Below are 21,721 nucleotides of genomic sequence, written 5' to 3' on the forward strand. Positions count from 1 at the left end.
GCCTTGTTCTTGTCAAGGCTGTACTATGGCAACATTCTGTATCTGGTGACCGATAACCATGCAATAAGATACCTTCAAGTGGTCCAGGACTCTGCCTCCAGGCTCCTGTTCCGACTTCCAAAACAGACCTCAGAGTCTGATCTTCTTCGCGACTTTCATTGGCTCACAGTAAACAAGCGTGTCTAGTGCCAAGTAATATGTTACATGCATAAAGTGAGCTCGCGCACTGGTCCACGGTACCTGCAAGAGATGGTGGTTCCCTACCAGCCCTCCCGTGCTTTGCCGTTGAGTAATTGATCTCTCTACAAAGTTCCCATGCTTGAATGGGTTGTCGCACCATTTCCTATCTGGGCCCTAAGCTATGGAACACCCTCCCCCAATCCCTGAGAAGCTGCACTTCACTAACCAGTTTTCGTAAGAACTTGAAGATTTGGCTGTTTTATCCTTCCTCATCTATGCAGCCCCACCTGTTGCTTAAGCACTGGGAAACCTTATTTGGGTAGCTATGCGCTATTTAAGATTTTTCTGATAATAGCTTTGCATTCTCTATGCATTTTATACGGAGGCGGGAAGGGGGAACAGTGTGGAAGGAGCTTGGTGCCAGGCCTCGAGACTTTGTATGAGGTTGCAGGCTCATGGCTTCCAAAGGTGGCATCTCCCAGAATCGTGTCCAATGACTTTACACTTCCTGTGGACTTTAAAAAGTGTATAAATGACACCAAACACCGTACTATCTTTTGTAAAAAAAAAAAGAAAAAAATGTTTGTTGCATCTTAATAATATCTTTTGTTTCTGCCAAACAGATGGAGGGCTCCCATCGTTTTCTTATGGAGATGAGTCTGGGACTGCAACACTTAAGGCCCGGCCAAGAGTTCGTCCTTTTCTTCCATTCTCATCAAATGTGAGTAAATGTTATTGCATGAAAGGTTTGTCATAGCCACTGGACAAGCACGTTTCCGCTTACATCATGGATAGCATCTTCGTAGTGCAGTGATCAAAGATGCTCGTAACACATTGAAATCCCGGTCATGATGGTAATTTGAGTTTGTCCAAGAGGTGGGATGACAGTTGCACGTTCACACATGTATGTGAAAAAGTCTGAAAAATCCCCGTAGAAAACTCATAGTTGTTCTAGCTGGAAAGATGTCATTCTCTCATAGGCAGCTTTCAACTCTTGTTGCTCCTAATACCTCGATGTGCAAAGACAAACTTAGTATGTTAGCATTTTCATAGTTAAAAGGGGCTAAAGAGCTTGATGACCCCAGTAAGGGTTCTACAATATTCTATGAAGTATTGTGCACTCCTGTCAAATTTCCATATAACCTTAGCATGAAAGGTCTGTGAGTTTAATCTGAAGTTCAGAATTTTGTAGCATTTTGCTTCATGAATGAACAAGATGGTGGCAAATGTGAGGACAGTTGTATGCTAGAATACGCTTAATGTAAGAAAATGCCTCTTTTGCGTTATCACCCCCTCTTTGTTTCGAGTAATGCTGCTGGTTTTGACTCTATGCCAAAAACTTATTTTCACTGCAGCAATGTTAGCTGTTCCATAGGAAAGCATTGGGAGTTAATATTAACATAAAATGTCATCTTTGCCTAGGAACCAGATAAAAGTTCATGATTGTACATTTTAGAATATTTATTAAAATCCAGTTTTATTGCTAAAGTAGAATTTTTAATGAATGTTTTACAAAAGGTACTTTTAAAAAGTCACATGTAACTTGCTTAAAGTCTCTAGAAGCCCATTTGCCTGAGCTTCCAGCTCTCACTGAGCAGCTGAATAGCTCCTTGGTAATGTCCGAATTCCCCCCCCCCACCCCCAGAAAAGGGCAAAGGTCTTGTTTGTGGAGAGAGTTTGATCTTCCTTTAACAGGATGGCATGGGAGCTGTGCCCAGCCCCATACATATCATCAAAGGATGTCACCGGCAGGTTTAGCTCAAACCTGAGCCTCCCTCCCTTTTGTCTTCATAGTCGACCAGATGCCAGTGCCCATGGGAGAGGAGCTGCCACTAGAACCAGTTTTGAATGACCACAGAGAAGAGGTTGCTCATTTCCCTGTCCACACATCTAGGGTGAGCACAGGAGCTTTGAACAGAAGAAAAAAGCTTCTGCCATGTTGGATTATTGTAGAAGGTCATTCTGGGGATTGTTCAAGTACGGCACAAAGGAATTGCGGCAAGCAAAGTTGGAAGGTAGGGTTACCCTAGGGAACATTATCCCTATTGGTTAGGGAGGGGTCAGGAGTTTCCCAACCCCATCCACAAGCTAGTTCCAGGCATAAATGTAGCACTTGTGGGTACTAACAGCAGCAGCCCCCAGGATAAAAAGAGGCTCCTGCCAGTAGAGCTGGCCCCCATGCAAATACTCTGCAACTTATTAACCTAGGCACACCCCATTCAGGAAAAGACTTACTGTAGCCTTTCTAAATTAACAGAATAGAGCGTAAATACAGGACAACATCTCTTGTGCTAAAGTCTGGTAGAGCAAGAGTTCTGATACGACCAATGTCTGACTGGAGGCATTTCATTCTTATAAATTTATTTTGATCCCTAAAGTTCTGCTTCAGATCTGAGCCTTGCTTCACCGTCATTGAAGAGAGCCATGCATTTTAAAATTAAGACAATGATGTGATGATAAAGGGTTCTACTCATAGCCTACATTGTATCTTAAGGGAGGGATGGACTGATTTTTAGTGTTATGTTATGTTTATTTGTAAAGAGCAACGTGGTGCCAAGTAGGTGTGTGTGTCTAGCCCTGCCTAGATCCAGTTGGTTAATTGAAAAGACAGATCTTCAACTTCTTTCAGAATTCCAGAAGAGAGGAGGGGGTTCTGATGTGGAGTAGGTCGTTCTGTGCTTTAGGAGTGATTTAATTGAAGGCCTGTCCTTGTGATCTGGTCTTGTACATGCATAGGATGTGTATGAGTGGGAAACCTGCACAGCAGAGATGTCTGGGAGATTGGTGGGAAGGATATACAATAGTTCAGGTTAGTGGGGCCTAAGTTGTGTAGTGTTTTAAATGTGTGTGATGAATTTGAAATGAGCACTTTGTGTATCAGGAACCAGTGGCGCTCCCTGTACTGTAGTGTGATGTGAGATCTGTGTGTAAGGTTTAGGAGGAGTCTAGCTGCCAAGTTCTGATTGGTTTCCAGTCTGCTGGCGAGTTGCTTGGTCATCCTTGCATAAAGGGTGTTCCTGTAGTATTACTTGCTGGCAACTAAGGTGCGAATGACTGTTTTTCCAATGTTGCTTGGAAACCATTTAAAGATCTGCCTCAGCATCTTTAGGGTGTGAAAGCAGGATGCAGTTATGATGTTGATTTGTGTGGGTATGTCGAGTTTGCTGTCAAAGAGGATTCTGAGGTTCCTGGGTGGTAGTTGGGTGTGGCTATGTATCCGTGTTCAGTCAGCCAGCAGTTGGAGTGCCATGGTGAGGTGGTCTTGCCAAAGATCACTACTTCTGTCTTGTTGGTGTTGAACCTGAGACAGTTGACTTTCGTCCAGTTAGCAACTTCAATCATGCAGGTGGTAATCTTGTATCTTGAGTTGGGGATCTTGTCCGAGAGGTTAAGTATGTTTGGTTTTATCAGCGTAGGAGACGATGTTGATGTCTTGTGCATAGATGATGCTAGCCAGAGAGATGATCTATATGTGATGGGTTGAGCCATGAACCTTGAGGCACTCTACAAATGGGTGTTTGGACATTTGAGGAGTAAGGTGCCAGGCTGACAGCTTGTGTTCTGTCTGTTAAGAAAGAGCAGATCTAACGGAGAGTGGGTCCCTGGATGCCAATCTTGTGCAGGTGCCCGATGAGGATTGGAGGTGAGACTGAGTCAAATGCTGCAGAGAGGTCCAGGAGAATGAGGACTTCTGTGTCTCCACTGTCAAGGATCATGTGGATGTCATCTGTGGCAGTAATGAATGTTGTTCTGCACTGTGGTTGGAGCTCAATTCAGATGGCATGGAGTCAAGGATCCTGTGGCTGCTTAGGTGGTCGCTGACATTTTAGTTGATTAGTTTCTCTAAGATCTTGGCGAGGTATGATATGAGGGAGATGGGTCTGCAGTTGGAGTGTGTGGCTGGAACAGCGGGTGGTTTCTTGAGCAGGACAGTGGCCTATTTCCAATTGTCCAGAAATGTGGCTGATTGAATGGAGAGTTCGAAGATTGGTATTGTTGCTTCTCTACTCAGTAGGAGTTTTCGAACATTGTGACGGCGGGCCTCAAGTTCAGGGTTTGTTCTTTGGCCATGATGGGAAGTTGATGTGTGACAGTAACAGGATTCAGTTGAGAGTCAAAGTTGCCTTATTTGGAGGTGATTTTATTAACAAAGAATTCTGAGAGCTTGTTGCAAAGATCTTGCAAGGTGGTATGTTGTTGGAGGCTGCAGAATGCACAGCGAAGTCTTTGATTGCAAAGATTTATTTGATGCTTTAATGTGCCGGGGTCGATTGGGTCTGCAAGACCAGTGTGCTTGGTGTTCCTATTGGTGGTATCGTCTTCGGGTGGATTTGAAGATGTCTTAGCTGTGGTGTCTTGGCTTGGTCTCTGTTTGTGCTCCAGTTGCTTCCAGGGGTGTTTCCACAGCCAGCCTGAGTTCCTCTCTGTAACAACTGACCTGTAATATGGCTCTTGCCACTGGGTAGCACTTGAGGGGAGCCAGTGAGTTGGTGCATGCAGTGATATAGCTATTAAGTTTCTTGATGGCTTTCAGCAAGTTGATGGTGTGCTTTGAGAGGGTGGAAGCCTAGTCCTCTTGTGTAATGCTCTTCCAGTCGCAGTGAGCGAGTTCAGTGGTGGTGGGTCTGTGGTATTGTGGGGTGAGTATGCTGAAACCCATGAGGCTGTGGTCTGGCAAAGTCATAGTTGCAAGCAGCAATGTTGCTGATTGAGGAAATCATAGGAAAGAAATTGAGCTCCTGACTGGTCATACAGATTGTGGGTTGATGTAAATGTTAAGAACGAATGTTAAGTAGCCCACCTCTCAAGGATTTCACATTTACAAGGAGGGTTTGAAAAGTGACAGTTGTTTTTAAAAACAAGACTGAGAAAATCAAAAGGAATGTTTGACACAAGGACATCGCTAGCACCACTGCCATTGGTGTATTTTGACTGTCCCAGGATAACAATTGTCAGATAAGGTCTGTGTAAGGCCAAAAGGCTGGCCTCTCTTTGTCAAATATGTAGAATCCCGGAGAGGTTTAAAGAACAAGAATTGAAGTAGACTGTAGGATTGATGAATTAGATATGTAGATTGGAATAAGCCCCCTCCTTCTGTTTATAATGTCACTTCTGAAGGATACTACATGGATAGTGCGAAAATCTGATTCAAGAGGTCCCAATTACTTTGCCTCAATTGTGTCAACCAAGATGTTCAACTCTGGTGTCCCCACACTGTAGATCCTTACACTGGGAACTAATGTATTTCTTTCAGCAGTTGACTCGCTGGATAGCAAGCAGAGCAGTTCAAAACTGGCCCAGGGGGATGCTCCAGGCTACAAACTCAGCAGTTATCAATTTATCAAATTACACTTGATAAATCATTATTGTGTCATAGCTTTTTCTTTAAAAAAAGTAAACTACTTTAATAGATATAAATGTTTAAAAAGTAGAAGGTAGTAAATCCATTTAGACGCTCTCCAAAAAGCTTCGCAAACGGTCTGGTGTGCAAATTAATTACACTAAATAAAGATGAACACGTGGCCTACCTCTGTTTAAAACAGCTCCTTATACATTAATAACAGCCTTAACCGCGGCAGGCACAGCCAACCGATTGTATGATCACATACCATACAGAAATTTAGTAAATTACCTAAGAGACTCATTGGAGCAAGAGGGAATACACACTGAATCCCAGAGAAGTTCAAAGAAAAAGAATTGAAGTAGAATGTAGGATTGATAGATTAGATATGTACATTGTAATAGGCTCCCCATTATGTTTATAATGTCACTTCTGAAGGATACTACACGGATAGTGTGAAAATCTGATTCAAGAGGTCCTAAGTTGGGTCAAGTGGGATCTTCAACTCTGGTACCCCCATAGTGTAGATCCTTAAACTGGGAACCAAGTAAACCTTTCAGCACTTGAATCACAGAATAGCAAGACAGAGCAGTTCAATGCTGACCCAGGTGGATGCTCCAGGCTATAAACTCCGCAATTATCAATTTATAAAATAACACTTGACTCATTATGGTGTCATAGCTTTTTCTTTTAAAAATGAAAACTACATATATGTTCCCGAAATAGACAGTGGACAATCCATTTAGACACTCTGCCAAAGTCCTTGTACACTGTCTGGTGTGCAAATTAAATACTCTAAAAGATGACAGTAGGAAATGACAACCCCTAAATCCAGGCTTGGTCATATAGTGCCTATAATAAATCATACAAAGTGAAGCAATTCTTAAAGGTCCTGTCTACTAGTATTGTCGGGGAGTGGGGCACAATGTTAAAAGCAGACATACAGCCTTTGACAATGTTATATGTAATACTTATAAAGTCTAATGCATAACATCGGCCATTAACTATCAGAAAAGTATTTGTTGAAATGTTCATCACCCTTATCAAGGACAACTGAACAACCCCTGACGGCCCTCAACCGGAAACACAACTGCACTTCACAAGAACAATTTACCAATGAACTCAATTTCTAACCATGGCCACGGATTCTCTCTACTGGGAGACATGGAGCCCCATAAGCTTTTTCCCTGCACATCAGGCATGTGGGGGGCACACCGCAGCTCCAGGTAGCCTGAGAACAGAAACAGAATAATGTTGGTGTTCCGTGCCCCTTAGAGAGCACCCCAGCAAAATATGCAGGTTGTTTTAGGCCCAAGAGCCTCATGGGCTGCTAACTTGCTCCAAGGCCTTGCCTTTGATGCAGCCATGGTATGGCCGATCAATACTGACTGCTTTTTCTTACTTCATCTCCTGGTTCAATAAAAAGTAACCTTTCAAGGTGGGTCCCTCTGACCTCTTATGGGCAGTGATGTGCACAATTGTATCAATTGGTCTTCTGCCCTCTGGGCTCCTAAACCAAAATCCAAATTCATGTGGTTTCTGTTTTTAACAGTCTTTGTTGCCTTGGGCTCCTGGAGACACAAATTTCAACAGGGATGGTTACTTTGGGCTTCTTTTGATGCACTTCAGACACCAGGGGCAGTATTCACGGGCCCTGTGACCACCGAAATAACAAGCAAGTATTCTGGGTGATTTTCTGCAACCTCTAGCAGTACTTCCTCAACCTTAGCATCAGTTTGGCCATAAGGGCCTAGACTTGCCCTCCTGCCCAGCACTGGTGGTCTCTTGACTGGAGGCTTTCTTGGCAGCAGGATTCCAAGATCTTCCATGACAGGTCACTCTCCAGTCTGACAATTGCAGGGTGTCTATATGTCCAGCAAGCACCTGTATTGGTCAGTCCTGCAGCACCTACAACAGTACCAGTCCACAGAAGTCAATTAAATGTATGTGTGTTTTTTTTTTAAAGTGCATAGTTAATTAAAACCAAAACACCTTGTCACGTTTTATCTGGTGATACATAGCACAAATCTTTAAAAAACCAAACAAGAAAACCAGATGCTAGTTCTCAACAACAACTTTAAAGAATGCATGTTTATAAAACTGTAACTGACTAAATGTGTCTGTTATCTCTTTGTTGGCCTGCTAATGAATAATAAAGTGCCAGGGGGTCTCATAAAAGCTCATTCCCAGAAGGTATTTGGGACACAATGACTACAACTGAGATTGCTAGCTATGTCATTGTGATCTCATTGCTGTCTGATTATTAAACTAAGAAACTAATACGTACTAAAGTGACAGTACATGTCTATAAGGGCCTTTCCCAGCAGACATTCAAGGCATGAACGAATGTCAGTTAACTGAGTGAACATGTCGATGCCGTCTTGTTGCTGTTCAACTACTGTTTTATTTGGTATCTTTTTGTTCAATATGCAGTCTTCGGAGTGATTATATGTTTAGACCAATGGTTACCTTTGTACTAAAAATTGCCCAAAATTTTGACAAATCGCCAGTAGTTATTGCTACCTGGAAGGGGTTGGGGGCAACCCAGGGGAGGGGGTGGATTGGGGGACACCAATAATAATAATTTTAAAAACGTACCTGCTGCCTTTGTGTTCTGCCACTCCCGCAGCCTCGATTCTTCTTGTCTTCTTCCTCCCCATCCCATCCCGACGCTTCTCTCATGTTGTTACCAGCATGAGAGGAGTGCCAGGATTGGTCTGAGTGGGCAGAAATGCTGGTCAGGGAGGGAGTTGGAACCTGAGCTTGGTCTCCACCCGGCTATGCAACACAGCTGGGTGGAGAGCTTTAAGTGCGTATGTCAGTTTGGCTGGACTCAGACGACCAAACTGACATGCGCACTTAGAGGTGCACATACCTCCTCCTCCTGGTGACGTGGGGGTGGCTGGCCCGCCCTCACTAAGCAGAAAAAATAAAGTGATAATAAAATATTTTTATTATCACTTCATTTTTGTGCTTGCAGCAGCGGGGCAACAGTCCTCCCTGGAAATCATGTATTTAGTTACGTGAGCTCAAAATTCAGTGCTGTAATAAGGGCTTGTCTACTTGATCATATCTTTTTTGATTGAAAATCCAAATCCCTCTTAACCGCTCTTTGTAGTCAGCTAACAAGATGGAGCAGATGCAAAGAATTTGCATTCTGGTTTCATTCCTGGAGTCGCACTGTCTTCAAGATGCACTTTAAGCAGTTTTTATCTAAGGAAGTATTACATCCACAGTTGGATGAACACCTAACCCAAGACGCATAAGCTGGAGCTTTGTGTGATACGAGTACCCTTTATCAAAATGGGGCTGTGGCTTAAGACGACTATAGAAATCAATGACCTGCTATGCATGGGTTCTCTTTGCAAAAATTGATTTATACACTTGCAGAGAGCAGGTTTTTGCTATGACATTAAAGGCCCATATTTATACTTTATTTAGCACCGCATTTGCGTAATTTTTTTACGCAAAAGTGGCGTGAACTTACAAAATACAATTGTATTTTCTAAGTTTGTGATATTTTTGTGTCAAAAAGCGGCGCAAATGCGGCGCTAAAAAAGTATAAATAGGGGCCTAAGTTGATTGTTAAAAGTGGAGGTTGACACTCCGATATCCCACAATTTGGAAATTTGTAGAGCTTGGACTGCCTCTTGTAGTGCCCGGCAATATATAAAGGCTTGTAGTCCACAGAAGTCCTTGGGAGCTCCTTTTTGATGGTACCCCGAACATACCACCCTGTACTAGTCCTGAGGGAAGTCGGGGGACAGCGTTTTGGAGGTCCAGAATATTAACCCCACAGTCCCCAGCTACGGACGGGGTGCATCAACTCTGGCTGGTTCTAGTTCCATTTTTGCAACCCTTTTCTTAGATGTGCAAAAATAAAAAATGGTAGATAGTTTAATTTGATTGGAGTGGCATCCACCCACCCTGGTGGTAAAACATCATCTCTCCACCCCTTTGACACGTAAAGGACAAAGCTTACTGTCTATACTTTCTGTGGGTTGCGTTGCGGGACAGTTTAAAGATGACGACTCCCTCTGAAATCATAGCACATTTCTCAGCAGAGCCAAGCTTTGCCCACCCAAGCCTGCCTTCTTTAATAAATGACTGAAAGACATTCACAAAGTGCAGGGGTTTCCCTTATGGTGTCCTGGTGCTAGTACCACATGTGACAGTTGTTGCAGCAGATGTGCACAGTGCAGATTTCTGTGGCAGCCTCGAGTACAAGCTGCACTCAAGTGGATGGACGATTAGTTCTGGACTGAGTCGTTAAACAGCAAATCAAATACGTTTAAATAAAATCAAGTACATTTAGCCTCACAGAGAGGATGGAGAGTGGTAGATTTGCAGACCATGCTGGTTTTAAAAGATTAGCAAAGTTACAAACTCAAATCATTCTAGTTGTAAATCAGTAATCATGAATGCATTAGTCAGTACCCGTATAATCTTTATTCTATCACTTTCAATAGCAGATCAGAAAAGACACCAGTCAAATACTTGAAACATATAAATACATAAAAAGTGCAAGTTAAAAGGATACAAAATTCAGAATCAATCGATAAAAACATGAATGTTATCTTAAAAGGACTGGAAAACCACATGATAAAACAACATTGAGATGCACAGCCGAACTGCATTTTTGAAAAAGGAGCCAACTGCTATGCAAACTTCATGACAATCTAATTGTTGCTAAAATTAAATTTGCATAAACAGGCAGTAAGTAGTGTTTGGTAAAGGGGATGTAAAATTTACAGAAAAAGACAAAATGAAGCAAGGTCTGGGGAGACAGCTTATCACACGGGCATGTGCATACATCAGAAATAGTGATTGTCCTTGAAGGAAACAAAGAAGCCACCTGATTGATGCTAACCTAAATTACGATAAGGTACATTTTCCAAGAGCCCGGCACCATACTCAGATAAGGTGCCATCCTCAGTGAGATTTGAAGAAGATAACAGTCCGTAACTGAGGGTTTCAACAACTCTCTGTCCTCTCTCTGGGTCCAACTGTGGGTAATAAAACGGTTCCTAATCCATCCTCCATCTTTTTACTTGTAGCTGTTGGGTTCCCAGAAATTGAGGGACAACATAAGTCAGCTGGTGCCTCCCTAGTGTATTTGAGCCAGGGCATCCTGTGCCCATAAAAGCAGGAAAGACAGTCCAGAACAATTTCACTGTTCAGACTAGCTTCCTTGTTGTTCCAGATCACACCACAGCACCAGGGCAACAAGATTGATCTGTTCCTCGATGTACTCCAGACCCAGTTCCTGATGAATAGCAAATGGGGGTGTTGCTAGAGGGCACCCAGTAAACCGCAGCACACTCGGTTTACCTCAATTTGAATGCTAACCACATCCCTGTAGCCACATACACCTGCTACATGGGACAAAATAGTCAAACAATTCCTCCTATAAATTTCGAGTAAGGGGTGCATGGGTTTGTTTCCTATGGAGTAAGCAAGAGAAAAAATGGAACCAACTGTGCACAAAAAGTGTTTTTTCCTGTCACTAATGCACAGAGTACAAGTGCAAGCATTATCAAACATTATACTGAGATATGGTAACTGAGTCACTTTCACATTGGCCCCACTTCAAGTTTTGAGATTTTTGGGGCCACAGACCATGATAAGATTTTGTCAAGTTGGTTTCCAGATCTAGCTGCTTCATGAACAGAACAAACATGGAAATTAATGTCTTCGGGTCATTGGCTCTCCAGGCGATTAGCACAGCATTGTCTGCATATAACAGCGCAGGGGCAGATTTTTTGTTTCCCAATGGCATATCTGCCCTGGAGTTCACTAAAGTGGGTTCCGAGCCATTTACATAAATTAAAAACAGGATAGGTGCCAGCACACAACACTGTCGATCACCACGTTTAACTGGGAAAGTGGCAGAGCACTCTCCTCCGTCCCCATACTTCACAGAAGAAACCAGGCACTGATGGAGACAATGTAAAAAGATTACCAAGTCCACATGGAGTCCCAGAGAACTTAAAATGTCCCTCAGCTTGGATCTACTTACACAGTCAAAAGCACTTGATAGATCTATAAATGCCAGATCAGGGGGCTAGATTAAGCAAATTTATACTTGGAAACTAACAGATGTAAGTTGAGGCATTGTTCTATAGTTCCGAGACATTTTCTGAAACCATACAAATAGCAACAGAAGTTGTGGCTGTGTAGAGAAAGGTGCGCACTTCCCAAAGGTAAGCTAACGTCTTGTTGCAGAGTCCATGATGATAAAGTTTGTAATAGAAGGAGTGCCCAAGTGGTTATACACCCAGCCACAGGGTGCGTACACTGTTGCCTAGGAGAGGTCACAGTTGTGGAATGCAGAAGAGAAAACCACAGCACAGCGCAGATATGTGAAAGTATCACTTTATTCTTCTAGAATGTCTCTGGATGAAAATGACAACTGGCCCAATAGGACATCTTGGGCACAGTATCAGAAGGCAAATGCAATTCTCATGTTCGGAAAAACAAACAGCCGACACGTGTTTCGTCAAAGTTGACTTTTTCAAGGCTCCAAAGCATGGAAGTACCCAAAGGTGTTCCAAAATTCCATTATTTCCATATTTGATATACACATTCGATGCCGGTAACAGACTCTCCAGCTCTTCGGTTGCGAGTCAGAGGCTTATCATGGTCTTCAGGCACTCCTTCCATCCTTCGGCATATCATCCTTTAATATACTAGCGGTTCATTGGAATTTTGGAACACCTTTGGGTACTTCCATGCTTTGGAGCCTTGAAAAAGTCAACTTTGACGAAACACGTGTCTGCTGTTTTTCCGAACATGAGAATTGCATTTGCCTTCTGATACTGTGCCCAAGATGTCCTATTGGGTCAGTTGTAATTTTCATCCAGAGACATTCTAGAAGAATAAAGTGATACTTTCACATATCTGCGATGTGCCGTGGTTTTCTCTTCTGCATTTTCTGAAACCATATTGGACCCGGGAGAGAATCTTCTTTTCCACAGATCAAAGGAGTAGTTAGTATTCTACGAACTATCTGAACAGTGGAGTCCAAAAGGGATATTGAGTGATAACACTTTGGATCCTGCCCACTACCTTTCTTAAAAACTGGCATAATTATGGAAGCACTGCACACAGAAGGAACACCAGTCCTGCAGGAGGAATGTATGACATTGGCGAGTAGAGGAGCTCATAACCTTAGGTTGGCCTTCTGTAGATCCATTGAAACCCCATCGGGCCCGTGAGGTTTTTTTGGAGGGGCTATTGATAATGGCGTCAAACACCTCCTCTCAGGAGAAATGAATGTTCAGGGAAACGTGCAATCACCAAGACCATTCTCCTTATATAGGTGCTGACTTTGCAGGAGAGCCTGGGAAGAGGTTGTCACTCACTGCCTTCCAGAAAACCTGTGGATCTTTAACCTGACAGGCATGCACCAGGGTTTCCCATTTCTTAATATTCAGGTTGGCCTTTCTCTTTAATGCCTGGGTGTAGGCCTTTCAACGAGAACTGGTTGCCCCCATGTCCCTAAGGGTGTGTTTCAGTTCCCGCCTCAGCCTGTAATTGACTTCTCTACAAGCCTTGTTGAACCATGACTTAATATGATTTGACATATTACCGGTAGGCCTTGTGAGCAAACCCCTGATAAAGGAGTTTAATTCTACAAAACTGTTCAGCCTTACAATAAGGTCAGCCTCCTGTGCAAGGCAAAGGCTAACCAAGTCCCCACACCTATCAATAACTTTCCTCATTATCATAATCATATTTATAGGTTGCTAAACTAATTTGCACCCTGTGTCTTTTGTGGTAATGGAGTCCTTGCAGCTTGTTTATTTCTTCACCCTTTTACAGGAATAGAAATTAAAAGCAATATGTGGTTGTTATCACTATAAATGGTGGGCAAGACCTCCCCTTTTGAAACCAGGGATTGTGCGCTCCAGGAAATAGAAAATGTAGTGGATTGTGGAGTCAGACCCCCTACCCATGAACGTAGGGGCAGGTACTGTTGCAAGGTTGGTTACAGACCTCTCCAAGTCATATGCTGCCAGAAAAGCAGGCAACTGACCCCCACCTCCCCGGAATCCATGGCAACGTTGAGCCTAGAATCAGCAGCTAGGGGCAAATGATGGAGGATGTCAGGAAGGGGGATGGCACCCAACTTTGCATTAAAATCTCTAGCCAATATACCATTAAATATTATGTTCAGGCAAGAGTTCTTATATTCAGTGTTGTCCACAAATTCAAATAGTTGGCTGAAGTTCTGGTTGTGCCTGGCTGAAAAATCATTATTATAAAAATTCACTAAAACCAGACTAAAGTTGGAGCCCCACCTCAGATCGAAACCTGAATATTCCACCACCCACAACCTCTCAATATTGCAACCAACAGTGACCTTAAAAAACTTTGATCAGCGATTTCCTATATGCCTCTGAAAGGAAAGGAAATATCTTTTTAAGAGTTTTTATCAGACTGAAGCAAGTGGTGACTGGTTTAGAAATATGTTGGTGGAAAGACAGTGAAGTGTCAAAAATAACTCATAGGTTACAATCCGATGTAATAGGAGGCAGAGGGGTAGGCAGATTATCAGGCCACCACGAGGTATTGCAGATAGCTAGATTGCCGAAGACTAGTATTTAACTTTTAAGGAATTCAGCCTAAGTAAATTCAACTTGTTGTGGCCGACATGCAGAACTTAAATAAGTGAAGTAGCAACAGATCACCAGCCAGCCTTAAAATGAGTTGGGTGCATTAGAATAAAAAATGAAACCGCAGAAGGTATTGATATTTGCAAGGAGGATGTATAATTTGAACAGGGTGCACCTTATTGCCCAGCTTTGGGGGCCACTGCAAGAGATGTGTTGAAAATCAGACTGAAAAGGAGGCATGATATCTTTGTAACATGTGGAACACCCGTGAAGCCAATTTGCAGGGAGGTACTTCTAAAAGGTGCAAAGATGTCATCCTACCCCCTCCCTCCACCACTAGAAAAATAATCTTCCTAAGGCGAGCACACTCTGTTCAGAAGGCTTTGGCCTGCTCGGTAGGGCAACAAAGTAATTAAAACTTTCAGCAGGAAAGGTCAGTGTATGACTAATTAAAGCAGGCTCAGGGCAATATGCACAGTTGTGACCCCAGATATGTCCAAAGGCGCTGTTATTTGTGTTTTGGACCTATTAATTTGAGAACAAGACACCGACTCTGACCTCTATGCCGTAGTTTAATTTGGAGATAGTAAAACACAAATTATGCACAAATAGTTTATAGTAAAACATGTTGCACTGCATCCAAATTATGATGGTGGAGTCGCTTATGGTATCCAGTGAAATCATGCTAATTTTAATGTTGGCCCCTTTTTCAAGAGTGCTGCCTTAACACAGCTGTTAGCCTAAGACAAGCAAATCATCATCACACAAACATGCACAAGTGTGCCTATGGAGATGCACACACATTTATGCGTAACCTACATAGAGCCTCTTTACAGCAGCTGATCTTGTATTATAAGGTAAGAACTGGAGATTACTTCTCTAAGCAATTTTACCATCGAGGGTACAGTTGGTGAGAGACTTTCTTAGCATGTCCCCCACAGAGATCATCTGAAAACGGAGGTCCAAAAGTGAAAAAACTGGGAGTTTCATGCGTTTAAACCTACTTTCCTACAAAAAGTAAGTGAACTAATGTTTTGTTGGGCTTTACTAGTACTCCTTCGAGGAACTACAGAAGCGCTTTTAGTAAAGTATGTATTTATTGTTAGTTATTTTGAGAACTAGAGGTCTTCTTCAAGTCACTTTAGAACGTTAGAATGTATAAAAAGGACATGGGTGAATAAACCCATGCTACAGAAATAGGCTCATGGGTGAAAAAAAGATGGCGTTGTAGGTGTAGCACAAACTGTAAGCCACCTAGAATTTGGCCCAGTTAACGCAGACTCAGAGCATCGTTGGCAGGGTGCAGAGGGGTTAGAGGGGCGGCCGTTAGAAACCGTTAGAAGCCGTTAGAAACCGATGTGTCTCCAGCATCCTGCCCATGTTAGGGTGGGAGCGTTCATACCGAGACATTAACAGTGTGATTGTGGCAACACTGTCCGTACAGGTAAGCTTGCACTCCAGGGCCAGGGCCCCCAGAATACCCCCTTGAGGATGAGGGTCTTTAAGTTCCCCCTTCAAGAGTTAGCTCATCTGTATACTGAAATTTGGAACGCCTGGCTCTGAAATGCAGACGATACTTTCTTTGCTGATGGGGTGCATGGCCAGCCCAAACAAAAACTTAGTCCTTACGCCCTCTGCAGAATCTTTGTTATATGTACTAGAATACGATACTGCACTATGTACGTTATGAGTGGGTGGTTTATTGCATGCTTAGGAGGAAGACCTTGTCATGGGCGTGTATGCAGAGACGTTTCAATACATGGGTAAAGTGGGCAATTGTCCATGGCTTCGAATTACCGAGGGGCCCCGGGGAAAGTAGGAGTAATCTCTCATTTTATGGGGCTTGAATTCAACAGACAATGGGTAATAGAATACAAAGGTTTCCTACCAGGACCCCCTAAAGGCTGTTTTGCACAGAGCTTTGAAAATGCTTAAGATGGCACTCCGTGTATGCATGCAGTGTGGGCACCTAACCCTAAACCATTTATCGTAGCTCGTCTCTTACGAAGAGTATGGTGTTATTTCTACCTGGAAAGGCCATCTACGAGGCAGTTCTGAAAACAAACGCGACTTAACTTAAAGTGGATGACAAGAAAGCCAAGGTGACAGCGTGGACTTGTGAGTCAGCGACATAATTTTTCGGCATGAATTGTGCACATACCGCAGTATTTCTACATGTTCAGTCATCGGGACTTAGAGGTGCCAATAATGAAGGCAGAATAGTGCACTACTTTCCACATTTGGGTGACCACATGCCAAATCAAGTCGTCTCACTTCGTTTGGGCACCAGATGCTCTCCCAAGTTCAGGATCTCATTCTAAATCGCTCAGAACGAGACCACTATGTGGTCAACATGATCATTCCAGTTGTTAGCCATCTCTGCTTCCTGCTAGCTTCCCTACAATAAACGTAGTGAGTCTAGGGCTAGGTGTAACCCACTTGTGCTTCTAGATTAGATCCTCCGGTTGGCACACACTGAAGAGGGCAGTCTTACCAGACTCCCGTAGGAAGCGTCAGAGTGAAAACTTATAAGCACCAAGTAAGGTTACCTACAGTTTAACAACCTTGAAAGTCAATACAACATCCAGTGGCAGGTTTGAAAAACTGGCTAATCCCAGATGAAAAATGAAGGAACTGATTGATGGAAGTAGGCCTCCGTCTGAAAAAAACACAACGACCATAAGTGCGGTGATGGGCATAAACTCCCATCCTGTGTATGGGATGATGTCATGCGCATGCCACCAAGTGCTTCCTCCACGTGTCTGTAAACACCGGCATGACCTGACTGAGATAAGGGAAGGCTACTCCCTGTAGACTTTCAGCCCTCCACCCCAGCATAATACCTGTCATGTGTTTAGTACCCGTTTCAAACCGTAGAGTAATTGCATTATCCGGTTGGGAGGATACTGTGCAAGGTGTGTGCTGAACGAGGGTCACCTGCAGCACCTCTTGCCAGAACGTGCTCACCTATCTTTAGTTTGGCGTCTCATCTTAGTCATGGTGTCCCCGCCCTTTGCATGTTTCACACATCTTATGTTTTTATTGTTCTTATTACTTTTCAGCTCTATGTCCTCGAGAATTCTTAAGATAAATTATCCTCCTTTTGCTCGCTATTTGGCGTTGTTTTTTTAGTAAGCATTATAAAAGCAAAAATATATTCAGTATAGGGGTATTTTTTTTTTTCCATTTTTTTTTTCAATTGACGGCGAGTCACTCCAGGAGGCAAATGGGCAGGCCACGTGCTTGCTTCCACACTGAATATTCCACATCTAATGCGTGGGTGCCAATATCTTGGGTTGCAGCTTCCTAAATGGGATAGTATGTAATTTAAGGGGGAGTGGTGGGAATGGAAATGGAGAGCAGACTGGAAAATCGTAGGTGCTACTTTGAAGTGAGGAGGCGTTTTTGTTACTGAATTCTGATACTGATGGGCGTGAAAATTTGACCTTATGTGGTAGTTAGTGTACAGCTTTTTATAGCCAGGCAAACGCATTCTACTCTGATGCATTAAGCATAGCCGTTCCTTGTACCACTTTAACCTGACTCTTTTTGTTCCACGAAGGGGTGGATTTTAAATTTGCAGGTCTATCCAGAGAAGTTACTGCAATCAGGGTTGGACAGGCCTTTTATTCGACCGTGTATTTTTCTGGTGAGCTGGATACCTTCGATGTTAGTTTTGAAAACCGCTCCTGGTGCCTCTGTCACTTTTCCAGCTCCTCAAGGATAACTGCAGCAGGCATGAGAACGCTCCAAGAGAGAAAGACAGAGTGAAGGGAAAAGTAGAAAGAAAACAGTCCGAGAGGGAGAAGGGCAGGGAGGGAATGGATGGATGGACGGAAAGCAAGAGTTTGTGCGAGGAGACCAAGGGAGTGGGGCTGATTTAAGTATTTTTGCTGGGGATAATTTTGGTTCCTTACTCTGGCTCTAACTGAATTTGCATCTTTTCAGGCTCTAATAATCCGATTTTTATCTTAATTTCAAGTCTCATTGACGTACACAGTCCGCTCATTTTTCTACATGTTTGTGAAGAGATGAGGCGGAGACCAGCAGGTAAAATTCTCTGAAGATTTATTTTAGACTTGAGGAGCCCATGTCCAGCTTGAGCACTTCCTCGTGGATGTCCATAGTCAACATCAGTAGTGATTGAAAAGGTTTCCATGAAGAGAGCACTATTGTAGTGTGGAATGTAGATCAGATCAAGAAATAAATAAATAACATAGGAGAAAAACTAAGGCATTGTATATTGGTACATCATCTTTTCCATTATCACTAACTATACAAATACAGACCGACATGAGAAAAGCACAATGCATTAATGTAGATAGAAATCCTTAAAGCAACTAGGCATGAACACATCAAGGCCCTCATTACAAGTCTGGTAGTCACTAGATGGCAGTTAGACTTCCACCAATGCATCAGTCCGAGCACCATATTTCAACCCGGGCGGTCTGGCTGCGGTGGGACCGCCAGCTCCACCAAGACCAGGGATTCTGGCGGTAGGTGGCTGTCCTAATCTGTCATGGCAGTGTTGTAAGCAGTGCTGTACTGGGGATTATGTCCTCGTTCTCGGCCAGCCAATTCATGGCGGTAGTACCGCTACAAAAAGGCTGGCGGAGAACGGGTGCAGGGGGCATATAGCATGGGCAGTGCAGGGGCCCCCCTGGCCAGCACCCTTGCAATGTTCGCTGTCTGCTTTGCAGAGGGACCCTGGTGCACCCTGCATCCTACAGCATTGCCGCTGGCTCGATTACGAGCCAGCGGCACTGCTGTAGCCAGTTTCCCACTAGGCCAGGGGGTGCAAACTCAGGTTAATCGGCCCGGCGGGGAGGTAGCCAGTATGGCGGCAACCTCCCTGTTGCAAGTTTGGCAGATTGTGTAAACCATCTGGCGAGCTCATAATCAGGCCCTAAGTGTTGAGTGTTACTGACAGGGGGCAATAGCGACACATCAAAGCCAGCACTCAAGTTAATCGGAGTAGATGATGCATTGTTGGCAGCATTTACAGGTGAATGTGGCATGGAATAGGAAGAAGCAGCACTGAATGGTGATCTGAATCTATGCAGTATAGTAATAGAACTTGATGTAACTATCCTGTGACTGAAGCCACCAAGAGCCACCAGGAGCATTGCCTTAATTAATAACATCACTGGCATTCTTCTTTCTAGCATTCAAATTTTTTTTTTTCACCTGTGTTAGACCTGGCCCTTTTTACAGGGCTATCGCCTATTTTTTTCTGACTTGTTTTGGTTGGCTTTAGGCCTCTGGGCACTTTAGCCTGCTAATCAGTGCTAAAGTGCATATGCTGTCTGTCTACAATATATTGGTGATAGGTTTTTCCACGACTGACTTATTTGATTTACCAGTAAGACCGTATTCCTTACTTCTACCACGTGGGATGTGATGAGTAGTTCACGGCTTGAAGAGTTGGTTCCTTACTGTGGTGCGGTGCAAAATAAGAAAATATTCAGTTATTTCACTCCCAGGACAGAAGTAGCAGGCCAGCACAACAAAGCAACAGGCAGAGTGGCAGTTCCTCCTACAGCATCCACCTCTTCTTCCCGGCAGAATGCCCTCAGTCCTAAAGTGTCCTGAAGCCCACTGTCATCCTGACCCAGATGTGTATTCCTTAGAAAGGTAGAGGCACAGAATGGTTAGGCAATAAAATGCCCACGTTCTAAAAGTGACATTTTCAAACTTGTAGTTTAAAACCCAGCTTCTCCAAAAGATGTATTTTTAAGTTGAGTTTAGAGGCCCCAATCTTCATATCGCTATCTGTTCCCAATGGGAAATTACATAAAAGATATTTCAAGGCAATCCCCATGTTACTCTATGGGAGAGATTGTCCTTGCAATAGTGAAAACTAAATTGAGCATTAGTTCACTATCAGGATGTAAAACACACCAGTATATGTCCTACCTTTTAAATACAGTGGCCCTGCACATGGAGCTGCGTTGGGCCTACCTTAGAGGTGATGTACATGTAGTAAAAAGGAAGGTTTGGGTCTGGCAATTGGGTGCACTTGCCAGGTCGAAAGGGCAGTTTAAAACTGCACACACAGACACTGCAGTGGCAGGTCTTAGGCATGTTCACAGAGCTACTCATGAGGGTGGCACAATCAGTGCTGCAGGCCCTCTAACAGCATTTGATTTACCAGCCCTGGGCACACATTGTGCACTATATGTGACTCATCACCTCCCCTTCCTAGCAGTAGGGAACAGATGCATCACCTCCCCTGCGACAGTAAGGAACTGACACGTCTCTGGCCCTTTTGACACATCACCTCCCCTGCAGCCCGCATAGTCTTTGTTTTTGATGTATCTTGATTACCTTGCCTCAGTCAAGCGCTTCATCGATTTCAAGAAACTACAATTCCATTTAATCCTTTAAAAGTGATATCTTTGCTTGTGTATGTAGGATTTTTGTCGTTTGGGTCTTGTTTTACTCAGATAAATATTGACTATTTTTCTAAACTGGTGTCAAGACATTTTGTGGATTTTCTTCACTGTTAATGTGTGTTGTGTCTGTACGTGTACACACTTTACACATTGTCTCTGAGATAAGCCTGACTGCTCGTGCCAAGCTACCAAGGGGGTGAGCAGAAGTTATCTTAGCTGTGTGACTCCCTTACCCTCTCTAGAGTGAGGGTCCCTACTTGTACAGGGTGCAAACTATTGCCAAATAGATACCCCTTTTCTAACAAGCTGTACAGGGGTAAGTTTCACCAAACACCTCCTGCTCCACCAACCCTTCCCAGAAATTGTCACAGACCCCTCTGACAATTTAGTCACTTGTACTGAACCCTTGAATTTGGTTTCTCCATTTCCAACTTTAGTGGGTTTTCTGAGGATGGCCCAGTCTCCATCTTTAAGGTAGACTTTTTGTCATGATGTTTTTCATCAAATTCTTCCTTGGCATGAGACTGTAGCGCAGTCACTCTGTTGGTGGTGGCATTCGTAGAATATTGCGGACACTGAGTGGGCATGGTGGATTCCCCTTAACTCCCGGGCCCTTGGGTCTCTGTTGTGCAGCAGATTAAACAGACACACACCAGTAGCAATGTGCTATGTCACACAATGAGACCAAACGTTTTGTCTAAAAAACAATTCAACATCTGTCCAGTTGCAAGAGCAGTGTGGATTCCCTTCTTCAGGAATCTGTTCATCCTCTCAGCTAGACCATTTGAAGTGGGAAAGTATAGAGCCACTTTGAATAGTTTGATGTGAGAGTTAAGGAAACCTTTCCTTTACGTAGAGGGAGTGGTTTGTGATTAGCATATACATCAAAGTGTGTACACAAGTGAAATGTTTTCTACATTTCTCTACTGCTCAGCAAGCACATAAGTGCTTCACACTCAATAGTGCTATATGTAGATTCAAGGTGTTTGAGGGAGCATGACCCAAAAGCAGTTGTACACTCTTTATTGTCTACTAATAGGGACAGAGCAGCTCCTAGCCCAATTTGACTTGCATCAATAGTCAACAAACATTTGTTATCAGCCACAAAAGATGTCAAAACAGGGTCAGAGATAATAAGTTGTATATGTTTCTTAGAATCTTCATCTGATCTGACCAAACATGATTTC

At 43.4% G+C, this 21,721-nt stretch overlaps 1 protein-coding gene across 2 annotated transcripts in view; it reads left to right on the forward strand.

The window, feature by feature from the left end:
* LOC138299924 (uncharacterized protein C6orf132-like) overlaps positions 1-21,721 on the forward strand; it is a 157,082-nt gene that overhangs the window by 93,444 nt on the left and 41,917 nt on the right. For both annotated transcript variants that reach the window (XM_069238641.1, XM_069238642.1), the window contains exon 2: positions 804-901. In XM_069238641.1, the coding sequence (XP_069094742.1) occupies positions 804-901 (98 nt within the window). The remainder of the gene's footprint in view (positions 1-803; positions 902-21,721) is intronic.

The sequence above is a fragment of the Pleurodeles waltl genome, chromosome 6, assembly GCF_031143425.1.
Source record: "Pleurodeles waltl isolate 20211129_DDA chromosome 6, aPleWal1.hap1.20221129, whole genome shotgun sequence".
Taxonomy (NCBI): domain Eukaryota; kingdom Metazoa; phylum Chordata; class Amphibia; order Caudata; family Salamandridae; genus Pleurodeles; species Pleurodeles waltl.